Here is a 26,373-nt window from a genome sequence, read left to right on the forward strand (position 1 = left end):
AGTTGATGTTTTGACTCTCCCCTATCTACTCCAAGGTTTGGACTGGTCCCAAAACCTGATCACCACAGGAGTGGGCTTCCGACGGCCCCCACGCGCGTGGTGGATCCCAACACCTACCTAGGAAACCGAAGGCTGCCGGCAGGGGCTGGTACCAACTTGGCGGTTCTCGGAGGGGCGGGATGGGGGCGGGGCGGGGGGGAGGGGCGAGGACGCTTGGAGGAGCGTCCTCAGTTGCTATGGAAACGGGACCCAGCGAAGAACCTAGCGGCCGAAAGGAGTCCCAGGAAATTTGCCCCCCGGGATTACTGGTATTTGCCGGCTCCTCGGAACAAGATGCCAACTTGGCTAAGCAGTTCTGGATCTCGGCGTCGATGTATCCCCCTAGCGAATCTCAGCTGGTGCTGCGCAGAGACAGCAGTCAGCGTCTGCCGGTGGCGCGGCGCCGAAGGAGCAGAGGGTCTGGTGAGTAGAGTAGCGGCCTCCTGTCAGTCATATCTGCCTCCACCGTAACCGGCCTGCAGATACCAGAGCCCCTTCCAGGAGAAATTGCAATGGTATATACAAATAGTTATAGGTACATACAAATACATGTATTGTTCTTGAACCCTTCCAACAACCCTTCCACCCGAAAAGGATTAGTAGTATATTTGTTACATCTAAACACACATAAGTTTCCCTTAAATTATAGCATCTATTTGGTAAACAATATAGAATAATCTGAGGAAATGCTATTTGTTGGCTGAAAGGATAGTTTACACAGTTGAATTCAAATACACAGTTGAATTCAAACATGAAAAGCCCTGGAGAAAGATGAAGGTGGAGTCAACATTACTAATGAACTTCCTGGACCTGGAAGCCCCTAGTGAGGCCTAGAATGTGGAAACCGTTATGCAATTGTTATGGTATAAAATATTCAAACGCCTTTAATGTTGTGGTCTTTTCCAATGATTTCTTTACTTCCCTTTTGTATTTTTTAGAGAACAGTCACTCCTCGCAGTCTTCTCACCTTGTGAGTAACAACAGTAAGTACCAAGTTTTATGCCTTTCAGCATTCTGACTCCTAGGTTCATCAGAAAATAGGCAATAAGTACAAGGGTACTACTTTACACTGTGGTATAACTTTCTGAATTGCAAACCCAAGTCCCTGCTGAGGGACCACCCTATTTATCCAGAGGACAATGCCTAAATTTCTTTAACAGTTTGAACAGGAATGTAGAAATTGGAATCTCTGATCCTGCAGGTATTTTCTCTTTTGAGACCTTTTCTTGTCTCTGGACTAGAGCTTACTCATCATCTAAAGAGATTAGAGGTTCCCTGCAGCCATAGCTAATTAATTCAGTCTCTAAATAGTTGGAAATCTGGTTTATAAAGTTTCAATACACCACATGTACTTTTGTTTACTTTCCTACTCTATGTATTCCCTTTCAACCTGTATCCAATTTTATATCAATTTTAGTATAAAATCATGATAAAATTATTTCAGATTGAATTTGACTTTATTCCCTCTAGCAAATAGAAACATCTTTGCCGAAGCCCTAAAGATACAGGAATCTGAGGAGAAAGTAAAGTATCTCCAAAAGGTAGGCCAATATTTCAGAAGGTCATCTGATTGTCATTAAATGTCTAAATAATCTTGACTTTTTAAACACATGCATATTTTAAAATCTGCTACTTCTAGTGCATCAGCTTGAGCAAATTAAGGAAAACCTTTATTAGAATTTCAATTGAAAATTAAATTCTATTCAACATTGGCTATTATCAATCTCAGCAAAAGCCCAAGAATGTATAGGAACAACAGAACCAGAGAGAAACAGAAAGAGGTGGAGTCACACACTTTCCATCCAGTAAGGTCCCCAACCATATACAGTGTTCTGAGAACAGAAATAGCATAACAGGCCAGGTGCAGTAGCACACACCTACAATCCCAGTGCTTTGGGAGACCTAGGCAGGAGGATCCCTTGAGGCCAGGAATTCAAGACCAGCCTGGGCTACATAGTAAGACCTCTATCTCTACAAAAAAATTTTTTTTTTAATTTGCCAGGCCTGCTGGTGCATACCTGTAATCCAAGCTACTTGGGAGGCTGAGGCAGAAGGATCCTTTGAGTCCAGAAATTCAAGGCTGCCGTGAGCTATGATCTCACCACTGCACTTCAGCCTGGGCAGCAGAGTGAGACACTGTCTTAAAAAAAAATCATAAGAACAGGAAAAATCAAATAGAATTGATTGTCTTAATAGGTCAAAATTAAATGATCAGAGGAATAAGTCTGTCATCTAGACCTGTTTTGACTAAAGGCTGGAATTAAACACATCAGTGTAGTCAAATCAGCTGAGCACACTAGTCTTTTTGGCAATATCCTTTGTTTGCTTTTCATGATACAGGCATGGCCTTTAACTCAGCAATTAATACAGTGATTTATAGAAACATTTTGTTTGATTAATGGATAAAGTACACTCCTGTAACTTTTCCTATACTGTAAAAGCAAAGATAGAGGATTCATTTTGGCTGAATATCTTTAATCATTGGACATATTGGCAAACTCTGAAAGACTTATCGGGAATTCTACATAAATTACAAAACAATGCATTTGAGTTTGTTGATCACATTAATTCACTTTGTGGACTACTGGTGATTCCCTCAAACAAATTAGGTAATTAGAAATAGTCAGCATTTTATTCTCTTTTTAGAATATTATGTACTGTATATTTATATCTAGACTATAGGGAGGGGAAAAGCCTAATTTTCAGTGAATTAAAAATCATTAAAAATCAACTTCAGTGCTTTTGGAATTTAATTTTCATTTTATTTCATTTTAAGAAAGGATTAGAAATAAAAGGTTAAAGACAAACTATTATAATACATTTCTATCAGCTTTTGTCAAACAATAAGACAATATGATGTGAATTACCAGTGGAGGTTATGCTGATAGACTCTTAGGCTAATAATCTTAGAACTGGTTTCCTTGTCTTGGCTCCTTCTATAAATTCATATTAATTACTAAATTCCACAGATATTTATCGAGAACCTGCAATTACTACACTAGCTGCTGGGGATCCAAAGATAAGATGTGGTCCCCGATCTCAAGGAGTATACAATCCAGTGGAGGAGACAGCCAATTAAGTCAATAATTATTATGTATTATAATATGATAGATGTATGCACATAATACTATGAGAACACATTGAGGGACATCAAAATCAGGTGTAACAACTCAAGAAAGCTTCCCAAAGGTGATGGGTTTTAAAGGATTTATAGTTTATTAGACAAAGAATATGCAAAGCCATCCCTCACAATGTATTAGTTGTCTTCCTAAAATCCAAATACGATTGTACTAGCCCTCCTGCTTTTTTTTTCCCCATGGCTGCCCATTTCCTTTACAAGCTCAAGGCCAAACTCCTTAGCATGTTCGAATTCCTTTCCAATCCAACCCTAACCTGTCTTCTCCTACCACTCTCCCCACTTTCTCCTATGCTGTCACCCCAACTCTGTATAGTTGGATCTCAACCACATAGGCCAAGGAACACTGTTTACCCCCTTCACATATATGCTCGCAAAGTGATGAACAGGAAAAGTATATTTTTGTTATACTTAAACATGCATAGTATCTGCCAAATTCATATTAAGCCTAGTGGTTCTGCATTGCAATATAGAAGATGATTCCATTTGTTGAGAGTAGAAGACAAGAGGCCTAACAAAACAGTAAGGCAGTGGGAAAGAAAAAGAAGTTACTGAAACTGCCTTCTTAGTATATGGGGAAACTTAGTCAGTACTATCTAGTACAGTTCAATTTGAACAATGCCAAAATACAAAAAGGCAACCAAGAGAATCCTGAAATAACTGAATGCTCTAATAGATATCCTGAGATAATATAATGTAGTATTCATAACCAATTATTGAATGTATATTAGGTACTATACACTAAACTAAGTAATTGACATACATTAACTCATATACTCCTTAAAATAGCCCATTATGATTATCACCATTTGGCCAAACAAGGCCTAAAATGATTTTCCAAAGTCCCCACAACTGGTAAGTGGCAGAGCAGATTCAAAGCCTGCAATCCTAACTCCAAAGTCCATGAAATTAATCCCATAATAGATTTGTTGTATCATAATGATTGCTGACTATGGCATTGTTCAGGTATGCTGCCAAATATTCTAAAATTCAAAACTATGGTATGAATACAAACGTGAGAAACACTGTTCCCAGTTCTGGAACTATAAGCTGGTTCTTCATTCTGCAGTGCACTTTCATGTATCCACCTGAAATGTTCTTCCCCATCTACCTGCAAGGCCTAACTCAAATGCCAGCTTCCATGAAGCCTTCTCAGGGGTTACCCAGAGACTAGCAGAATAAATAGATTTCTTCTCTGTGCTCCCACAGCAAGCCACATATCCTTTCTCATAGAATTTGTACAGTCTCTGATATGTATTGCAGGTCATTGTGTATGTTTATCTCTTTCCTCCTAGATTACAGGCACCACAGTGTAGTAGATTTTGGAGACAACAAGATGGGTTTGGAAGCCTAACTCTACCACTTACTATCTGTGTGACCTTGAGCAACCAGTTTAACTCCTGGGATGCTCAGCTTCCTCATATATAAAAGAGAAAATGATTTTTTTTTAATATCCACCTCATAGAGTTGATATAAGGTATGTGAAGCGCCTGGCCACAGTTTACCCTCAACAAATGCATTCTATAAAGGCAGGGGTCATGTCTTATTGGTTAACCTAGTGCCTTTTTGGTTATTGAAACTCAGTAAATCTTTGTTTATTGAATAAATAAATGCATAATTAAATGAATAAAAGAGTAAATGAAGGCCCTATATACTGATATTTCAATTTTGTTTAGCTTTTTCTGCATAGACTCATCTGGCAAATTTTTCTAGGCTGATAATCTTTACAAGAATATGCCCAAAATCTAATCTGTTAGCACATCACCTCTCTCCATAGTTCTGCTTTATTTCATGGGTTATGGATATAATGGGAGGAAACGCGACTCCCTGTAATTATTGAAACAGAATCTGGTTTTGGATACCACTTTTTTTCTAAGTTGATAATGTTGTCTCTGCATTGCTGCCACCACCATTCTAGAATTTTTAGCTTGATGTTAGAAAATAGATGAGGATAGGGTATCTTTTTAACTAACAAAACATTTACAATGATCTATTTAAGAGAATCTTCTACATGTTTTGAACATATGCATTAATAAGTAAATTCCAGGTATAATTTTCATCTCAAATTGGGAAAAAATATTACCCATAAATTCTCTTTAAGGTTTATTCTTCCACTTTCTCCTTAAAATTAATGAAAATCTAGAATTTAATTTCTCTCCTGAAAGTACCTTTATAACCCTCTCTCCTCAATGGACATTGATTTTTCAGTTGTTATAGTTTTTTATACTTGAATATTATTCTCCATTTTGGAATATTTTCCAGGTATGCATTATAACAAATGCTTTTGATTAGTGATCAAAATGCTATTAATCACAACTGCTATTTCTGTGATGGATCTCCATGGCAGGAAATCAAAAACAATTGAGCCTGTCAAGATTAAATGGCTTACTATGTCCATAAAGGGAACTTCACAGCACTGCACTGGACCATTATTCTTCCTTTGAGAGTTCTAAAGTAGTCTGAAAACATTATAATAAGTGGATAGTCAGCTAATTCTTTGAAATCATAAAACTAATTTGCTTTTTAGTTTTGCCACCTTTAAGAAAGCTCTTTAGCTGATTATCTCTTTATGAAAAGAATTATAAATAATTCATTTGCTGGGAGAAGGAAGAAGAGGTCAGAGCAGTATTTGAAGGCATATATGTAAATGACATATTTGGAAATGATCTGTAATCATAGTTTTAACATGAATGAATATAAACCAAAGGTTTTTACAGGGAAAATATGCAATCTGCAGAACAACATCCCCGGCAGGCTCCTTATTTGGGAATGGGGTTTTAATCTGTTCTATTACACTTTCTATACATCCAATAATGTCCATAGTATAAGTCTTCCTCAAAAGTTTGTTATATGGCACTTCCTTGAACCAGAAGCAAGTTATGCTATGATGAGAACATTACAGTTGTCCTCCTTTCCATGATTTCACTTTGCTTGGTTTCAGTCAACCATGATTCAAAAATATTAAATGAAAAATTCTTGAAATAAGTAACCCATAAGTTTTAAATTGCTCGCCATTCTGAGAGTGTGATGAAATCCTGTGCCATCCCACTTGGGATATGAATCATCCCTTGGTCCAGTGGATCCATGCTGTAGACACTACGTGCCTGTTAGTGACTTAGTAACCAAGAGAGAGATCACATTCACATAACTTTTATTACAGTATATTGTTATGTGCTCTATTTTATTATTAGTTATTATTGTTAATCTCTTACTGCATCTAATTTACAAGTTAAACTTTATCATAGGTAGTATACATAAGGGAAAACATAGTATATCTAGGATTCGGTACCATCTGCAGTTGCCGGCAACCACTAAGGGTCTTAGAATCCCATCTACCAGCATTGCCCTTTAAATGAAATTCATGCTGCAGCCATTTTGAACTACAAGTGTGTAGTTCCAAGAACCCAACAAAGTGTTTCATTTTTCTGTGACATTGAACCTACAGTTTCTTCTGCCTGGAAATGCCTTTCTCCCATTTCTTCCCACTTAGCTAATACCTACTTGTATTGAACTGTAATCTGTATTCTCAGAAGAAAAAAAAAAATCTTAGAACTTCAAAAGGTTGTATTTTTAGACACTGAGTCATGAAAGTGGAAAACTTTTTAACATTATCAACTGTTGGATTATCACTTTCAAAGAAGTGAAAGGGATACTTTGAATCATTATAAGTCAACTTCAGAGAACCAAAGCAAAAATGTAGGGAATTTCCTCAGTGTCATTGCCAAGATGCTCAGATAAAAGAAAATCCTCTTTTGTATCAAAATCATAGGGATCGACTTCCGAGACAAACCTAAAATTTCTCAGTAAGTGTTACCTGGCTTTTAGTTTTGCTTTCCCACCCTAATATAATATTCATAAAATTCCTTTTCCTCCATAAAAGAAATACCAATAGGAAGTGGTGGATTTCCCCTTCACCAATAAAGGATGTTTAGTCATTTAAATTCTTGTTCTTCTCTTCCTAATTTGTCAAAGCACTCAAGTGGAAGAGTCATAAAAACACACTGTGCATTTATAGTAACAAGCAAATATTTTGATAGTAAATGATAATTTAAAGATTATATTAATGTACATATGTTTTATGCTTTTATATCATCCATAAGTACCACTTTGTTTTCAAAAGTTATTCAATGTTGGGGAACATTTTCAGTCAACAGATGAGGTTCCCCTCTAAATCTTCTTTAGTAACATCCACAGTCTGTAAAATCATAATTAGGAAAGGAATGAGATTTGGGATCAAATAGCTGAATTCAGCTACTCTGGGCACACTGCCTATGGGGTAGCCCTGCTCTGCAAAGAGTAGTTAAAAAAAAAAAAAATTGCTGAATTCATTTGTCCCATATAGACCCAGCCTCAGAGTTCTATAGGGACATGCCCCAAATGCATCTCTTCCTCTTTTTTCCAGAGATCTGTGTATTAAATCTTCTATACATTTCACCTTAAGAACAAAATGAAAAACACTTTAAACGCTGAGCTAATATTGGGCAAGGATCCACATTTATTATCTGTTCATAAAACATAATTAAATGAAACTATTAAATGCAAAATGAAGCAAAAAAGGATCATGTATATTTTTCCTTTTTTAAATTAATGCAGAACTATCTATTTGGTTCCACTTACATGAATCCTTATTGTTCAAATTAGTAAACACTTTATAAGCAGCAGGGCAAATCAAATCGGGTTTATTGAAGAACTGGAATGATTCTGTGGATCAGGTAACTCAGAGAATAACCATGACACATCTGAAATTAAAGCCATTATCCACCCTTGTACTTTGCCTCTATCTAAGGCAAGATGAAAACGTTCTTAGGCAATTATATCAGAGCTAGATAATAAATGATTGATGTATCTATATTTACTTCACTTTATCATTTTCTGTGATAATGTATTCTAGTCACATGAAGTGTGGTCAAGAAAGCCTCAGAGTCTGATGATATAGTCATTTGTCTAGTTCACTCTTGAAATTGAACAGTTCCCAAGCCACTGTATTGGCAATATAGTAAGACCCTCATTATTCATGGATTCCTTATGTGCAAATTTGCCTACTAGCTATAGTTTATTCACAACCCCAAAATCAATACCCATGGCACTTGCATGGTCATTTGCAGACATGCGGAAAGTGGTAAAAAAAAAAAAAAAAAAAAAAATTGAAGCCAGGCATGGTGGCTCATGCCTGTAATCCCAGTACTTTGGGAGGCCAAGGCAGGAGGATCACCTGAGGTCAGGAGTTCGAGACCAGCCTGACCAATATGGTGAAACCCTGTCTCTACTAAAAATACAAAATTAGCCAGGCGTGGTGGCGCACACCTGTAGTCCCAGCTACTCAGGAGGCTGAGGCAGGAGAATCGCTTGAGCCTGGGAGGCGGAGGTTGCAGTGAGCTGACATCACGCCATTTAGCCTAGGGAACAAGAGCGAGACTCCATCTCAAAAAAATTTTTTTTGAGTTGCTCAACACACAATGTTCACAGCTGAGGTTGAACAAGGTGATGCTTTGCCTTTATGTTTCATTCTCATAACTCCAAACAGGAGTCTTTTTGTTATTTCATGCTAAGTGTTCTTTTTTTTTTGCTCTTTTTTGGTGACTTTGCTGTTTAAAATGGCCTTGAAGTACTGATATTCCTAAGTGCAACAAGGTTGTGATGTACCTTCTGCATAAAATATATGCATTAGATAAGCGTTGTTCAGGCATGAGTTACAGTGCTATTACCATGAGTTTAATATTGATAAATCAACAGTATATTTTAAGGTGTCTTTCAACAGAAACACACATAAAACAAAGTTATGTATTGTTCCATTGATGAAACATTATGACCAGTGGCTGGCAGGAACCTAGGAGGAATGGTTTAGTATTCACTGATTCAGTGTTTGTGGTGACATTCTAGAACATAACTATGACAAACAATGAGAATCAACTGTACTCCTAAAACTGGTTGAATCACAGTTTAATATACCAAGACTTTCACTATCTGCCTCCTGCCATACCTCCCCAGCCTCATCTACCCACCATTCCCCTTAAGTGCAATTCATATTACAGCCATTTTGAACCACTTATAGTTCCAAGAACCCACCAAGGAGTTCTGTGACATTAAACCTGCAGTTTCTTCTGCCTGAAATGCCTTTCTCCCATTTCTTCCCATTTAGCTAATACCTACAATTAGCTGTTTACAGTTCAGTAGTCATAGTCAAGCCTTTTTTCACCCTCACATATCTCCTAGTCTGATATAAATGCCTCTTTCTTTAATTCTGTAGGACCCCAGGCATCCCCCTGTCATCATCCTTAAAATATAGTACTGTGGTGTCATTGATCTGTTTCTCCTGTAGCTTCCAAAGTTCCTTAAGGTGAAGGACCATGGGTTTTTTGACATTATAGTCACAGGGCCTAACAAATAGGTGATCTCCTGACCCACCAAATAAATGTTATGAATGAATAAATGGATTATCTAACTTGTCTGCACCAAATTCTGCATGATAGCCCAGTTCCTCGAGCTACGTGTCATATGAAGCATTCATTTAATAGGAAAACTTGCAAGAATATATTAACCAAGACCCGAGGCCTCACACACTCATAGGTGCTGAACAGACATGCAGTCAGTTGAGCAAAAGGATGTGGGAGCAACAGACAAGAATGGAAGTACATTGTGCTCTGTAGGTCACAGAAGAAAGTCACAGTAGATGAGCAGAGCATTGCATGTTCTCCAAAGGAAGTGATTCCAGAAAAATTTGATAGAAGTTTAAAAACATTATGCCAAGGTTTAACAGCATGTAAGAGAAACCCTGCCATGGGCATTGGAATGTAAGGTCAGGAGTGGAAAACAGAGCAGAACCCCTGTCCCAGAGAATCTGGAATGCTAGACAAGAAATTGAGACGAGGAATTGGACACAGGGGACAAGATAATATTCCATATACTAGAACTTTGGTACCAAAGAGATGCTTGGCCAAAAAAGGAAGGAAAGAAAGCAGCATACTGGAAGCATATACCCTTCTCCCAACTCCAATCACATTGCTTTATGTTTGTGTCATTCCTTACTGCCATATGCAGAAAACCCAGAAAGTTTAGAACCATCAATACAGGAGACAAATTGACCTAACTATGATTATTTTGACTTTCTTGGCCAAGTCAAAAAAATATTCAAAAATCTATTTACAAACAGTTGATTTTATTGTTGATATAACCTTTAATGAATAGCTTTTTAAAGAAAATGTGCATATTTTCTTTTTCTTTTTTCTTTTTTTTTTTTTTTAGACAAGGTCTCACTCTGTCACCCAGAATGAAGTGCAGTGGCATGATCATGGCTCACTGCAGCCTCAACTTTCTTGGGTTCAAGTGATTCTCCCACCTCAGCTTCAGCCTCCAAAGTTTCTGGGACTACAGGTGCACCCCACCACATCCAGCTACATTTTTTGTATTTTTTGTAGAGGGAGGGTTTTGCCATGTTGCCCAGACTGGTCTTGAACTCTTGAGCTCAAGCAATTTGCCCACCTCGGCCTCCCAAAATGCTGGCATTACAGGCGTAAGCCACCACACATAACATGAAAATGTGCATATTTTCATTGTAACAGTAATTTAGCAATTTGTTTTTAAAAAACCCTAAAAGTTATTTAGGATAAACTTTGAAACTTTTATTATAAAGGACACATTTTTGGAGCACTGAATAACTAAAAATAGAAAAAAGATAGTTCTTAATTATGGTTACATTTTATATATTATCTTTGCATTCTCTGGAGTTTCTGGTCATAAATGCTGCCAATAGATAAAATAGCTGGTAGTATAAGTGTAGACATTAGTCTGTATGTGTGAAGTTGGATTGGACATTGTTTAGGTTTTACTCCAGACATGTAGGCGCCCTGCACTGAAATCATGGAGCCTAGTTGAACTTTACAGAATGTTGGCCAGAAGCAACTGAAAACTCTGTAGGCTTCAAAAGAAATCTAGGCAAGTTAGAGGTCAACACTGAAAAGGCAATGTCAAGTTCAAGCAAGAAGGGCCAAGCAAAGCCACAAACAGTAAAATGAATCATGGGCCCAAAGGATGGGAGAATTTTATTTGGAAGAATTGTGCAAGACTCATTCAACAAATATTTATTGAGCACTTCTATGTGCCTGGCACTGTGCTAGGCACTGGAGTACAATGATGAACAACAACAACAAAACATGTTTTAACCCATTTCCCATTTAGAAAATAAAAGTGCAGCTCGCTGCCAGCACAGTGTTCTCGGGACAAATGGGAAATGGGTCAAAGATACGAACTCTGCCGTTATATGAAATTTGGAGTCTAATCAGGGAGAGAAATATTTCTGAAAGAATTACAGTGATGTTAGGATAATTTAATACGGTGGTATTGATCCAATCAAGAGAATCAGGGAGAATTTCTACAAAGATTAACCAGACTAAGATTTAAAGGAAGAACAGGCATTAACTAGGTCAGAAAGACAGGGTGGAGGGAACATTGGAAGAGCATTCCAGACAGCGAAAACAGCACGTGCAAAGCCCCTGTGCTGGGAACAGGCACCACCCATGTCAAAAGCTGAATGGCTAATGCGGTAATGTGGGAGGAAGGTTAGACTCCAGTAAGAACAGTAAGAAGACACTGAAGGGTTTAAATTGGGGAATGAGAATATCACATTTGCTTGAGAAAGATCAGCAGATTGTAATATGGAGAATGTATTGAAAGTGGCCAGAGCAGAAGTGGAAAAATGACTGGTGGCCATCACAAAACTTCAGTCGGGAGGTGATGCGATGTGATTTAGGATCATGCAGGTAGATGAGAAAGACCAGATAGATTGAAGGCATAGTTAGGAAGTAAAATAACTAGTAATTAGGGTTATATACTAGATATGGAAGGTGAGGTACAGCAAAGTATCAAAGATAACTCAGTTTTCTAGCGGCTTGTATAACAGGATGGGTAGTGTCATTCTCTGAAACAAAAAACATTAGATGAAGATCAGGTTTGGGGGTTTGTAGGGGAGGGACTACAAGTTTAGTTTAGACTTATCTAGTTTGAGATGCCTTTGAGAAAAGCAGGTGAACTGTTAGGCCTGTGAATATATGGGTTAGAAACTCAAAGAAGAAGTATGAGCCAGAGAAGAAGTTTGAGGTGATCTGTGTGGGGAATCCCTAACCTCTCCTTCTTAAGTCCTTATGGGCAGAATAGGAAAGACATATCTGAAAGATGAGGTCAGTATCATTCACCCACTCATCATGTCTGTATAACCAGCAACAATGAAAATCTTCAAGACTCAGTAGTCTTTGCCAAGGAAAAGCTTTGATAATTATTGCAAACTGAATCATCAATAACATATAATTCAATCATATAGAGTTATCCTCAATATATGTATACTTCGTTGAATTTTAAAATGCAGTGTTTGTTTTATGCTCATATTTTCTCAATATTAAAATACAAATCTCACTTATTGCTTTTTTAAGATAAGTAACTTTTAAAGCAATATTAAAGCAGTTTTTAAAATCACTTATACTTCTGCTCTGCATGCATTTTGTCTGTGTGTAAATGTTTTAAAATCTACATTCTTCAGGCAATTATTATGGGTAAAATATATGTAACAGAACTAAGAAAATATATGTAACAGAACCAAGAAAATACACATTTTTTTCTCACAACAGATAAATTCATACTTGATTGAAATCTGCATTTAAGAAAAATTGTATTGACTCCCTCTTATGTAATGACTAATTTTTTTCTCATTTTAGTAAGTTGTTATTTTTCAAATGAAAAGTATATATGTCAGACCTAGGAACTGAGCCAAGATCAAGCAATTTCCAGGAGGTATAGAAAGGTGCTTAGATCTGCATCTTTTTCCTGCAAGTCAGCATTCTTCCTTTCTCTGATTAATAACCCTCTAACATCTTCCATCCACTCCCATAGATTACTATAGTTAGGTCTATCTTTTAAAATCAGATTATACTGGAGAAAGCCTTCTCACTGATTATTCAGCCTGTCTTTTAAAGCACATAGTAGATAATTTGAGGTCCAACAGTTCTGTATCTTATTATTAGAGTAGATATAAATTTCCTATATGGTAGTTGTAGAATCAACATAGCAGACCTCAGTTAATAAGCACAGGGAATGGTAGTAAATTCATAGAGTCAATTCAAGTTGAAGCATTCTGTTATCAAAATCAGCAAGCCAAGGTGCATACTGCTTTTTGAAACCATGCCCAAATGTGAGACTTTTTGAAACAATAAATGGATAAAAACCTTACATCAATCATAATTCTCACCTTCCTCATGATTGCATTTGTAACATAAAAATGAAATGGAACCCACTGAGGAATCAGATTCTTTCTGAATATGAACTGAAATTCCCTAGTACACCTATAGACAGTTAACTCTCAACCACTGGGATAGAATTAAAAATTAAGGCTAGGTATGGTGGCTTATGCCTGTAATCCCAGCACTTCAGGAGGCTGACCAAAGTGGGAGAATGGCTTGAGCCCAGGAGTTCAAGACCAGCCTGGGCAACATAGGGAGACCTCATCTCTACCCCCCCCCAAAAAAATTCATTTTTTAATTAACTAGGTGTGGTGGCATGTGCCTGTGGTCCCAGCTACTCGGGAGGCTGAGGTGGGGAGGATTGCTTGAGCCCAGGAGGCAGGAGGTGGAGGTAGCAGTGAGCCCTGATCATGCCACTGCACTTCCACCTGAGTGTCAGAGCAAGACCTTGTCTCAAAAAAAAAAAAAAAAAAAAAAAAAAAAAAAAAAATTTAAATTCTGGAGCCTCAAGGAAATAAAAATCAGATAATGTTCTCAATTTCTGTCAAACCATAGAACCTTGGCTCTGCCTAGGTAATATTCTGAATTTGGAATGTAATTCCCATTTTACAATTAATTTATAATTTAAAATCCTTGCATAAATATTTCATTTACACTATGATCTTAGAAAGCTCCTCCGTTTATAAATACCACTATAATTCAACTATCTTTACCCTTTAGCCACATTTTGCAAAGAGCCACATGATACCTTTATTTTTTTTCTCTCTTTTTTTTTTATTTTTTTATTTTTTTTTATTATTATACTTTGAGTTCTAGGGTACATGTGCATAACGTGCAGGTTTGTTACATATGTATACTTGTGCCATGTTGGTGTGCTGCACCCATCAACTCGTCAGCACCCATCAACTCGTCATTTACATCAGGTATAACTCCCAGTGCAATCCCTCCCCCCTTCCCCCTCCCCATGATAGGCCCCGGTGTGTGATGTTCCCCTTCCCGAGTCCAAGTGATCTCATTGTTCAGTTCCCACCTATGAGTGAGAACATGCGGTGTTTGGTTTTCTGTTCTTGTGACCTCAAGGATCTAGAACTAGATGTACCATATGACCCAGCCATCCCATTACTGGGTATATACCCAAAGGATTATAAATCATGCTGCTATAAAGACACATGCACACGTATGTTTATTGCGGCACTATTCACAATAGCAAAGACTTGGAATCAACCCAAATGTCCATCAGTGACAGACTGGATTAAGAAAATGTGGCACATATACACCATGGAATACTATGCAGCCATAAAAAAGGATGAGTTTGTGTCCTTTGTAGGGACATGGATGCAGCTGGAAACCATCATTCTTAGCAAACTATCACAAGAACATGATACCTTTAAATAAGTAAATTAACTGTGATCAAGGCTGAGGTCAAGCTGGATTAGCTCCACCTGCTGTATTCTGATAAGCAAGCATTTTCTATGAGAATAAGAATGTTTCTGTGAGAGCAGAGAATATATTTTTCTTCTTCACCATGGTTAATAACTCATTTTTAGAGTAAAGACTGAATGAAGAAACCATTCTGTCACTCTGTGTGTGTGTGTGTGTGTGTGTGTGTGAAGTGTGGCAAAAGAAGCACAGGAAATGACGTCCAACAGAACTGGAAATGAGTTTGAATCCTTGGCTCTGCCAGTTACTAGTTAGTTAAGTGACCCTGATAAAAGTTGTTCATTTTTACGTGGTTGAGTTTCTTCTACCTGTAAAGAGGCAATAATAGTAATGCCCACCTCACTGTGCTATAAAGATTAAATTAGGTAACCTATAAGGAACTCACACAACGCCCAACATCTAGTAGTTACTCAGTGAAAATTTGTTTTTATCTTCTCTGCTTCCCCCTCTTCCTTTTTTTTCAATCCTTTTTTTCAATTCAAATCATGATTGAAAAATAAAATTTTAGCAGGTTCAAAATAAGCATTAGTATTAAATGGAAATGCTTTGACTAAAAGGGTAACTCTCAAAGGATGATGACTAGATTACTAAAGGCATGATCACTCAAGTATCCACATCCTGATTAAAAGACACAAGATTGGCTTGCTCATAGTGTTAAAATGAGACTCATATTATTTTCCCTTAATCATATATATATATATATTTTTTAGGTGGAGTCTCGCTCTGTTGCCCAGGCTGGAGTGCAGTGGCATGATCTTGGCTCACTGTAACCTCTGCCTCCCAGGTTCAAGCGATTCTCCTGCCTCAGCCTCCTGAGTAGCTAGGACTGCAGGTGTGCACCACCATGCCCAGTTAATTTTGTATTTTTAGTAGAGACGGGGTTTCACCATGTTGGCCAGGATGGTCTCGATCACCTGACCTTGTGATCCACCCACCTCAGCCTCCCAAAGTGCTGGGATTACAGGCATGAGCCACCGCGCCCGGCCCCCTTAATCATATCTTTAGTTATTGCCTGCAAAAAGAAAAATTACCACTGAAGTTATATTTTGAAGTTTCAAACATAGAGCAGAAATGTGTAGGCAAAGTTAATTAACCCTTTGTAGGTAAATAAAAAGTAATTAAATTTATCATGATGCCTCCCTCAACAAGTGTAGATTAAAAGGTGAACGTCATAATGATTCTGAAAGTCTAGAAGTGGTCTCAAATATAACCCCATCGGAAGTCAACTGGGAAAGGAATTTTCAACCATTTACTTGCTTCACAACACTTGTCAGAAACCTATGAAAAGGCTAAATTACTGAAGCTGAGGCACTATTGGAAGTGATGAGTAATACAGTGACTATACTCAAGTGAACCCTAGATGAACCCAATTGATTAGTCAATGGTAATTGAAATTAGTTGAGGTGATAGAGATGGTCCTACTCTGCATAGGCCTATAGGTTTTTTGCCTGTTTCCTTTTTGTGTTTGGTAGATAAAATGGCCTATTTGTTATTTCTTAATTCTTTTGGTAAGTTTATTTTCTCTAGGAAATTTTTCATTTCATCTGTATGTTCAAATTTCCTGGTGCAAAAGACTCATAGTGTTTTTAATACCTTTTTCATCTCTGCTGTAGCTCTAGTTATTACCTCTTTTCATTTCTAATCATTTGTATCTTTTTTCATAAGTAATTATGCCAAAGTATTATCTATTTTAATAGTCTTTTCAAAAAAAACAACATTTAGCTTGATTGTCCTCTATCGTTTTTTTTTTTCTTCTAGTTATCCATAGTTGATTTTTATTACTTCTTCCTCCAACTTTGGGTTAGTTCTTTTCCTTCTAACTTCCTTCTCTTTTCACTTTGTTTCTTGACTTTCCACTTTCTTTCCTAATATACAAATTTAAAACTATAAATATACCTCAATGTTCTATTTAGCTACATCTCCTAAGCTATATAGTATTTTCATTATTATTCCATTTTAAGTATTTTACATTTCTATTCAGATTTCTAATTTGTCCTATCAATTATTTAGAAGTATGCTTTTTAATTTTCAGTGTATGAGGTCTTTTTACTGTTTTTATTTCTAACTTAATTATATTGAGGTAAAAAACAAAGCGCCTATCTTCCACTAAATCAAGTTCAAACAGAGGTATCTTTATGTCAAGTTTCTCAATATCCCATTAACCTGTCCTACCTTTCATCTCTCTAGTCCTCAAAGCACACACCTTGATTCAGTCAAGCAAGGCTTATCACCATGATCTCCATTTATTTTTAAGTGGGCTGCTATCTTCTTTTCATCCCTGTGTATAATATTTTAAATAATTTCAATTTTTTTTTTTTTAGATTCAGGGCGTACACATGCAGGCTTGTTACATGAGAATATTGTGTGATGTGGGTATGAATGATCCTGTCACCCAGGTAGTGTGCATAGTACCCAATAGGTCGTTTTTCAGCCCTTGTGCCCCTCCCTTCCTAACCCCTCTAGTAGTCCTCAGTGTTTATTGCTCCCATCTTTATGTTCATGTGCATCCAATGCTTAGCTACCACTTATAAGTGAGAGCATGTGGCATTTGGTTTTCCCTTCCTGCTTTATTTCATTTAGGATCATGGCCTCCAGTTGCATCCATGTTGTTGCAATGGACATGCTTTTGATTCTTTTTATGGTTGTATAGTATTCCACAGTGTATATGTACCACATTTTCATTATCCAGTCCACTGTTGATGAGGACCTAGCTTGATTCCATGCCTTTGTGCATAATGTTTGTTATAATCATTTTAACCTAGCCCACAGCTTCTTTAGCTGCCTTTCTCCTTTTGATGAATTATTTTTAAGTCCATAGGTTATTTATTTTGGAGCTTCTTTAAGGTCTTCTGAAATTTTTACATGTTTAAAATATCAAAACTTACATTAATATTTTAGATTTAGCAGTTGGATTTATGTAAACATCATTTCCTTTGTGTATTTTTTCACATTTTCTGATGTCTATACCATGTACATATATTGCACTTATAGTCAATGGAAAGAATTTTAAAAGTGTTTAAATTCTCATTTGAGTTAAAACATTTCCCTCAGTATTTCTTAGTCTATCTTCTTAATGTTTTTTTCTCTCCAACTATCTGCTCCTCTCCCTACATAATATTTTTGAGAACTAACTGCATGCACTAAATGTATTTTGTGTGCACTGCATCTTATTCACATTCTTATTTCATCCTGAGAATAATTCTGTTGAAAGCACTATGATTGCCTCCATTTTACAGATGAGGAAGCTGAAGCTGGAACGTGACCTTTTCAAGGTCACACATCTAAACTATAGTGTAAGGGCTTGAACTCAGGTCCATCTGACAGTGGAGCCAAGGGCTTTAACTACTATCTCATACTGATTTCAAGAGTTCTTTGATTCTCTGTGTGTTGAGATGATTGCCAAGTATCTAAGCAAAGAACTGATCCTGGAATCAATTCAATACTCTTGTAAGACATTTTTTATATTATATTCAGTAATTCAGCTTTCATACTATGGTAATCAAGAGAAAATTTCTTCTGGCTATGTAGACAGATAATCAGAGAAAAACACTGCCTCTTTTTTTTTTTTTTTGAGACGGAGTCTCACTCTGTCACCCATGCTGGAGTGCAGTGGCACAATCTTGGCTCACTGCACCCTCTGCCTCCCAGGTTCAAGCAGTTCTTCTGCCTCCGCCTCCTGAGTAGCTGGGACTACAGGCAAGCACCACCAAGCCCAGCTAATTTTTATATTTTTAGTAGATACAGGGTTTCACCATATTGGCCAGGAATGGTCTTGAACTCCTGATCTCATGATCCTCTTGCCTCAGCCTCCCAAAGTGCTGAGATTACAGGTGTGAGCCACCACACCTGGCCCCTCATGTTATTTTTGATGAATGTTTCAGTCTAAAAATTTCAATCATAGTCCAAGAAAGAAATGCAGTTTGCATGTGGGAACCAGGTCTTGAGAAGAAAGGGCCTTTCTTCTAAAGTCTAGTGTTTATTAAGAGCTTTTTTTATCATTGAATATTAACTGAAAAGAAAGTTAATAACACACCAGAAAATTCGTGGTCAGAAGAATTTGCACTGCATATTTAATAACAAATCATACCTTAAACATCTCTCCTTGTTTCTCCTTTCCTCCCTCAAACTGTATTCACCAACTGAACCATAGGTCACAGGTTGGATCATAAGAATTCCTTCATGCCTGTACACAAAAAGCAGACAATCTATCCTCTTTCTTCTTACTCTTTTCAAGATTTTAAAAGCACTGAAAGAAAAATTTTCTAATAATAATAGTGTTATAATAGCTACCATTTATTAAATGTTCACCATATGTCATGCATTTCATTAAGCAATTTTTATCTCCAATTTTCACAACAACCTTCCTCACAGATTAGAAATCCACAATTGGGATTGTGGATTCTTTGGTTTACCCAAGATCACAAAGCTCTAACTTAAAGGTCAGTGATTACTGCATAGTTGTGGTGGGGAAAGGAGGACCAGGCGGGAGAGTTAAGCTAGAACTTGCCATTCAACATACAGCGGAACTAGCATTCAAACCAAATGTATTTGACTCCACTAATACATATTGCCACTCGAGTCATTTGGCTCTGAAAAGTCAAAAGGAGAGAACCAGACAATTTAACTCTTGAGGTGACACTAAAATTCATTAACCATCTATGAGACATTAAATGTATATGTTATATCACATCCTAATTTTCTGGAATCAATTTTATTTCACAATTTATTTTTTCAGGAATACTGTATATATAAATCATAAATAAAATATATAAATATAAGTTAATATTCAATGGTCAAAGATGTTCTATGGTCAAAGATGTTATAAATATAAATTCTGAAACCCTTGTATTAACAATTAATTAAACAATTATAAAGTCTTATAAAATTCCATTAACAAACCCAAGCAAAACACTATAATTAGAAATGAAAATTTTTTGTCAATATGAAATTAAGAAGTAAGTTATGCTTCCTTACTAATAATATAAGTTATAAGGATCTTCTCTTACCACTGAATTGTATTTAGCTTTCCTGGCAGAGATTTCCTGGAATATTCCACAATGTTTTTGCTTAGATAACATAATTGTTTACACTAGTTTTGTTATTTATTTCCAGGAAACATGTCCAGGAGGCAGAAATCAGATCATTTTTGAAATATTGGTTTCTGTTGTATTATGTGATATGTGATATTTAAGTATCAAAGTCATTTATAATAAAAAAGAACTTGAAGTCAAGGAAAAAAATGAATGAATATATTTGTTATTCTACTATTATTTTTGAATCTTGTAACTAAATGTTTGTCTTTTTATATTAGAAGCACAGGACAATATAACTTGTCCATGATTTCCCAATAGTGACACAGAAAATAATCATATAATTTTGTTCATAGGGAATTTTTTAAAACTAAATCTACCCACTGTTTAATTTCACTTTGCAAAACTTTTTGCGTTTTGCTTAGGCCAGTAATTGTGGATTACACAGTACAATGATTGCATTCATACATCATGACTCAATCAATTCAACAAAAATTCATTGAGTATCACATACAAAGCATTGCTAAGCTCTAAGGAAGGATAAAGAGATGAGTAAGATTCTGAAAGAGACATGATAGCAACTAAGAGATAAAGCAGAAGTAAGATCAATACCATAATAAAGGTATAAAGTGCTATGTAATCACAGTATGAGCAATTAATACTGATTGAATACATGTGTAATGGAAAAGTTGGAAAAGAAACTAACATTGAATACCTCCATTGAAAATATCCCAGGTCTTTACGGACATTATTTTATTCAATCTATGCAAGTTGACAGATATTGTGAAACAGTTTTCAAATGTACTCTGAATATTTTTCTTGCAGTAACTGTGATATATGTTGCTTAAAACTCAAGTAAAATGTAGAAATCCTATCTCAAAATACATAAAATTAAAACTTTGTAGGCTTATAAAAGGCAAGCTTCATACCACTTAAACAGAATGATGCAAAGCCAAAGCACCCAGTTCACCAGCCCAGATACTGATTACAGCTGCCCGGCGAGGGCCCCTGCTCTGTGTGTCTTGATGGATCATGCCTGAGGTTTCTAGCTTCTTTGGCAGATGAGCCATCAGGACTGGGGAACTGCCCTGAAGAAGTACTTAGCCACCCAGCAGCTTCTGGGGCTTTGCACACGCTGTTTCCTCTGTCTTAAAAGCTTTCTTCCCCATCTTGTCTCCATCATTATCTGACGACTACCACTTTCAGGTCTAAAGCATAGACATCACCTCCTCTGGGACATCTTCTGAGTCCCCACCCCTACTCCACACACACGTTTGTCTTAATTAAGTGTCCTTGATCTTCAGTTCATTCATTGTACCCTATATTAACCCCAGATAGCACACTTGAAACTATTTACTTGTCTTCTGCTACGTAAGTCTGCAGTCACCTTGCAGGCAGAAACTGTGTTATGTTCAGCCAGTAGCACATAATGTTACCTAATAGGCGCTTACTACGGGTTGAAATATGCCCCCCACATGCAAAAATTACACTGATGTTCTAACCAGCAGTACCTCAGAATGTGACCTTATTTGGAAACAGGGTCTTTGCAGATGAAATTAGTAAGATGAGGCCATGGTGGAGTAGGTTGTGCACCTAATCCAGTTTGATTGGAGTCCTCATAAGACGATTGCCATGTGAAGATGGAGACACAGAGAGAATGCCATGTGACAACAAAGGCAAAGATTGGAGTTATGCAAGCCAAGGAATGCCACAGCTTGCCAGCAAACCAACAGAAACTAGAAAGAAGCAAAGAAACCCTATAGGTTTCAGAGGGAGCACAACCCTACCAATACCTCGATTTCTTCTAGTTTCCTGAACTGTGAGACAATAAATATTGTTTTAAGCCATGCAGTGTGTGGTACTTTGTTACAGCAGCCTTGGGAAAGTACTCAATAAATTTAGGTAGATGACAGAATCTGCACCTGGCTATGACAAATCTACGTCTATTCCCACTTCTTATTTCTTTCTTGCAGCTTGATCTAAACAGAATTTCTTTGATTTTATCTGGCCATTTGAAGTTATAAGTTTTATTTGTTTGATGTTAGATTATCAGGCTTTTCTTTTGTTCTCATATACACCAGAGGTGATTTTCTGCCTGGGTATCTCCAAAACTTAATATAGATGAATTCTATGAAAAAAATGGAACCTATATTTGCCTATTTTTATAGTTTATATATTGATAAATCTTCATGCCTGCACTAAGTTAGTTTTTTGCACTTAGGTAAACTCACCTGAGAATGGGCAGGTCTCAATATCTAAGCTAGAAATAGGAGAGATGAAAGAAGAAAGCTTTGTTGCCCTATGCAAGCAGCATGATGTTTGAGCTTGCTAATGCTGCTTCTTGCCACCATTAGTGGCAATTTAGTGTGATGGTCAATAGCTTGAACTTTGTTTCTAAATGGAGCTAGGATCAAATCTGGTTCTGCCACTTAATAGCTTGGGTAAGTTATTTAACCTTACTAAGCTTCAGTTTCCTCACCTATACAATGGAGTAATAGTACTGTCAAACTTCTGAGTTGTTATAAGAAAATAACGACATAATGTCTGTAAAGCTGTTATCATAGCTCATGTGGTAAGGTCTTAATAAATATTCGTTATTTTTAAAAAGTTAGTTATTATTAGGTGGGAAGAAACCCTCCATTTAGGGTCAATTATGTAAAGCAGCATTTTATTATTTTACAATAAAATTTTACAGCATTTTAATATTTTACAAAAGCATTTTGTAAAGCAGCATTGTCTTGAATAAAAATAGGATTTTGGCACAAATGAAAATATATAAATATATCTTGGGAATAATATTTTAAAATTCTGCCAATACAAGATGAAAATGGAAGAATTCTACCTTCCATAGGCATAAGTCTTCATTATTGAGTCAAGACACCCACTTTTTTTTCTTTCTTTAAACAGGCTAAAACAAGAGAAGAGATTCTCCAACTCTTAAGAAAACAAAGAGAAGAAAGGATCTCGGTGAGACCAATAGTGAGGCATTTGGATAATCTATCTCAAGGGATGAATTGTGGCAAATTTGCAGAGGTTTTATAGATTGAACCCTTAAATCTAGCTAGCTATAGTCCAGAGCCATCGATATACCAGAGTGGGGCAAGGTACAGACATCAGATAATTTGGCAATCGTTGATAAATCAAAACTGTCTCCAGAGTTTGCAGCCCTCCTGGCATAAGAAATGAGGTATTATTGTCAGTGGAGTTTATTGTTCACATATTATAAAGCTGTAAGATATTAACATGGGCTATTTTGGTGCTAATATTTGTTTACAATGATTGAGCTTGCCTAGATCATACAAAAATAAATGTTAAATGAAGAGACACAAACCTAGTAAAAATAGTAATAGCATCATGTAAACTTGTGGATGTACAAAACACACACTCCTAAATAAACCCCAAACTCCCTAATGTGCAACATTTCTGACCCCGCAGTTTCCAGATTTAAGAAGCTAGTCTATAAACTCTGATGATTTTACCTCAGCTTTTTTTCAAGTGAGTACATTGCAGTCAGTGCAAGAAGTAAAATTTTAGCTTTTTGATTTTTGTTTTGTTTGGTTTCAGAAAGAACTGATTTCCCTTCCTTATAAACCAAAAGCCAAAGAACACAAAGCAAAGTAAGTTGACTTCTGTCAAAAATATTCTCTCACCTTTTAACTTACTGTGTAGGGAAGCGCTTCTTTTTTCTTACTTTGCCACTTACCCTTAAATCTTCTAGAAACCCACCCCAGTGTATTACAGATTTCTTGCCTTGAAAAAACTTTCTTCTCTGCATAGCTATTAAAGCCTGTGTACGAACTTGTCAGTCTGTGGAATATACAAGCATAAGTTAGTGCAAAACGGAAAGCAGCTCAGCCTTGAAGCTCTGTGCACATTCTCTGTCCCTCCCTTACCATCCTGGGCTATGTAGCCACCCACCACCATGCCTTCCTGACTCCACTATCCCCTATCCACACCTGGCCCACTTCTTTAGTGAATCAGCAGGTGTTTGTAGTTCACCAGCTCTGAGTGGGCTAAGGTTGCTAAAATTAATTCATGTAGCAAACTCTCAATGATGAGGGAGTAGCCTTATCTCTGGAATAATGTTAGAGCAGGACTAGGACACTTTAAGTCTAGAAGAGTTTAAAGGAAATAAGCAAGCAATAGTTAATCACTAACACACCCCTAATAAGAAATCTCTCCATTTTTGTATTATGACTAAAAACCAATGTGGCTAACTCAACATTAATTTGACAAATATTCATTTTCATACTACATTCAGGGAGAAACAGTAAGTTAGAGAATTTTGATTTTTCTCTCATTGGTATTGAGGCTGTCTTTAATGTTATCAAAGTAATACCCTTAAAGAAGAAAGTATATGTCCACACTAATTTTTTAAACTTCCGGAAAAAAAATTAAAGATCATTTCATCACCTAACTATATTATCTACACAATGCTCAGCAACCTAATTTCTCACTTTTTAGCCAGACAATTTGACTCAGCTTCTACAGATGAAGCAAAACTAGCCCAATCAAGAGTGACTTAACGATACAAATAGTGGATGAAGACTGCTACTTAAATAGCATCAATAGATATGTCTGGGTGCCTTAGATTTCTGCATGTATTTTTACAGAACGTTCCTGTTACTACCCATGTTGACCCATCTAATAATAAAACATTTCACAGCTTGGGCAGATAATTCTGTTAATAATTTAAATAATTACTTAATTCCTTTTGTAAATTAACTTTGTCCTGCATCCTGAAACTTTGAATTTCATTCTATTCTGCTGTGATATCTTCTTACTATGAACTTCTTCTAGTTACTCTTTTTTTTTTTTTTTTTTTTTGAGACGGAGTCTCACTCTGTCACCCAGGCTGGAGTGCAGTGGCGCGATCTCAGCTCACTGCAACCTCTGCCACCCAGGTTCAAGCAATTCTCCTGTCTCAGCCTCCTGAGAAGCTGGGATTACAGGCGCCTGCCACCGCACTCATATAATTTTTGTAGTTTTAGTAGAGACAGGGTTTCACCATCTTGGCCAAGCTAGTCTTGAACTCCTGCTCATGATCCACCCGCCTCAGCCTCCCAAAGTGCTGGGATTACAGGCGTGAGCCATCATGCCCGGCCTCTAGTTACTCTTTGTACATTCTTTGGGTAACTAATCATGCACTACTCTGTGCCCATATTTTGTAATTATTTAACTCTTATTATTGCTTGCATTATTAACTTTTCCCATATTTTTTGTATTGTCTGTAACTATCTTGTAAGGTCCACGAGGAATTGGGTCACCCAAAGTGCCAGCAAACTGCTTACGTGCTAGACTTCAGAAAGTATTTATAACAAAGAGTTTAGTTTAAAAATATCATGTAATTCAGTGTTAGCCAATTTGGAAAGTGATGTTTGCATACTATACATTAATTTATAAACTTTAAAAACTATTCTAATTATTTTAGACACAAATGTAAAATAATTCCCTTACATACACAGACGCCCCCTTACCGTTCCTCCTTCAACAGATCTTCTTAGTATAATCCAGGTCCTCTTCTGTTAGAAAGAAGGAACCGGAAAATGTGTTCATAGAAAGGTTTTAGTGGCAATATGTTTATTATCCATCCCAGAATATTTGCATTTTAAAAGAAGTCTGAATAAATAAAACAATGAGTAATCAAAAAAAGCTCAATTGCCAATGATGAACTCTCAGGAGTCTGACTCTCGAATAAACAAAACACATTTAGGGTAGGAGGGCTCCTGTACCTCCAAACCACACTTCACAGTATCACAACCACTTCTCCCACATACAAGTTTATACTTGGTTGCAAAACCCAACACATAGAATCCACAACAGTGAATTTTTACTGGGAGAATTTTCGAAAGTTGTTTTCATGCTACATCATGTTCACAATGGCAGAGTTCTGTGTATTGGAACTGACTGATATTACTACCAACAGGAAAGTGGTATCAGAGTCAGATAAAGAAGACCAAGAAGAAGTCAAAGCCTTGGACTAATTTGCTTGACACATGACAGGATGGCTCACTTATATCTTCACTTTGGAAACAACCTTCTCTTAGATCAGGATCATTGAGATCACTGGCAACACTATAGTAGACAAAGAAATACAAGTTAAATATGCAAATTTCCAGGAATTTTACCAGTTAGTGAATACTTGTGTTAAAATAAAGAAATAAAAGTTACATATGCAGACTTCTATGAATTCTACCAGCTATTGAATATTTGTGTCTATTTTACTTACTGGGTACTACTGTTTGACACCACACCATACATCTCTTTCATCTTACCACATTCTCAAACTCCTATTTATCTTGTTTTCATCTGAAGAGTATTTCCAGAATTTCTATTCTAGATCTATATTATGACTATCAGGTAAGCAAGAAGCAGGGGCTTTATGTGTCTTAACTTGTAGACCACCAGTAAAAACAATCAGGAAATAGGAATGAAAGGGCAGTTTTGAAAACTTCAAGTCTACTTGCTTTAATAAGAAAACCACTTAGCAAAATTTGGTTTG

General features: G+C 36.7%; 1 protein-coding gene across 1 annotated transcript; it reads left to right on the forward strand.

The window, feature by feature from the left end:
* The first annotated feature begins 236 nt into the window (after positions 1-236).
* Positions 237-25,984, forward strand: HOATZ (HOATZ cilia and flagella associated protein). The gene is made up of 7 exons (XM_073020947.1): positions 237-462; positions 978-1,026; positions 1,517-1,580; positions 10,418-10,498; positions 22,779-22,838; positions 23,436-23,488; positions 25,798-25,984. The coding sequence occupies exons 1-7, from the start codon at positions 237-239 to the stop codon at positions 25,853-25,855; spliced, it is 591 nt and encodes a 196-aa protein (XP_072877048.1). The 3' UTR covers positions 25,856-25,984.
* The last annotated feature ends 389 nt before the right edge of the window (positions 25,985-26,373 follow it).

This window comes from Chlorocebus sabaeus, chromosome 1, assembly GCF_047675955.1.
Source record: "Chlorocebus sabaeus isolate Y175 chromosome 1, mChlSab1.0.hap1, whole genome shotgun sequence".
NCBI lineage: Eukaryota > Metazoa > Chordata > Mammalia > Primates > Cercopithecidae > Chlorocebus > Chlorocebus sabaeus.

Bases quoted from the DNA above. Each gene is read 5' to 3' on its own strand.
- HOATZ (XM_073020947.1), top strand. From the start codon at position 237: ATGGAAACGGGACCCAGCGAAGAACCTAGCGGCCGAAAGGAGTCCCAG. The intron at 1,581-10,417 runs GTAGGCCAATAT...TTTTTTTTTTAG, and splicing joins AAGTAAAGTATCTCCAAAAG to ACAAGGTCTCACTCTGTCAC. The intron at 23,489-25,797 runs GTAAGTTGACTT...TACTACCAACAG, and splicing joins GCCAAAGAACACAAAGCAAA to GAAAGTGGTATCAGAGTCAG.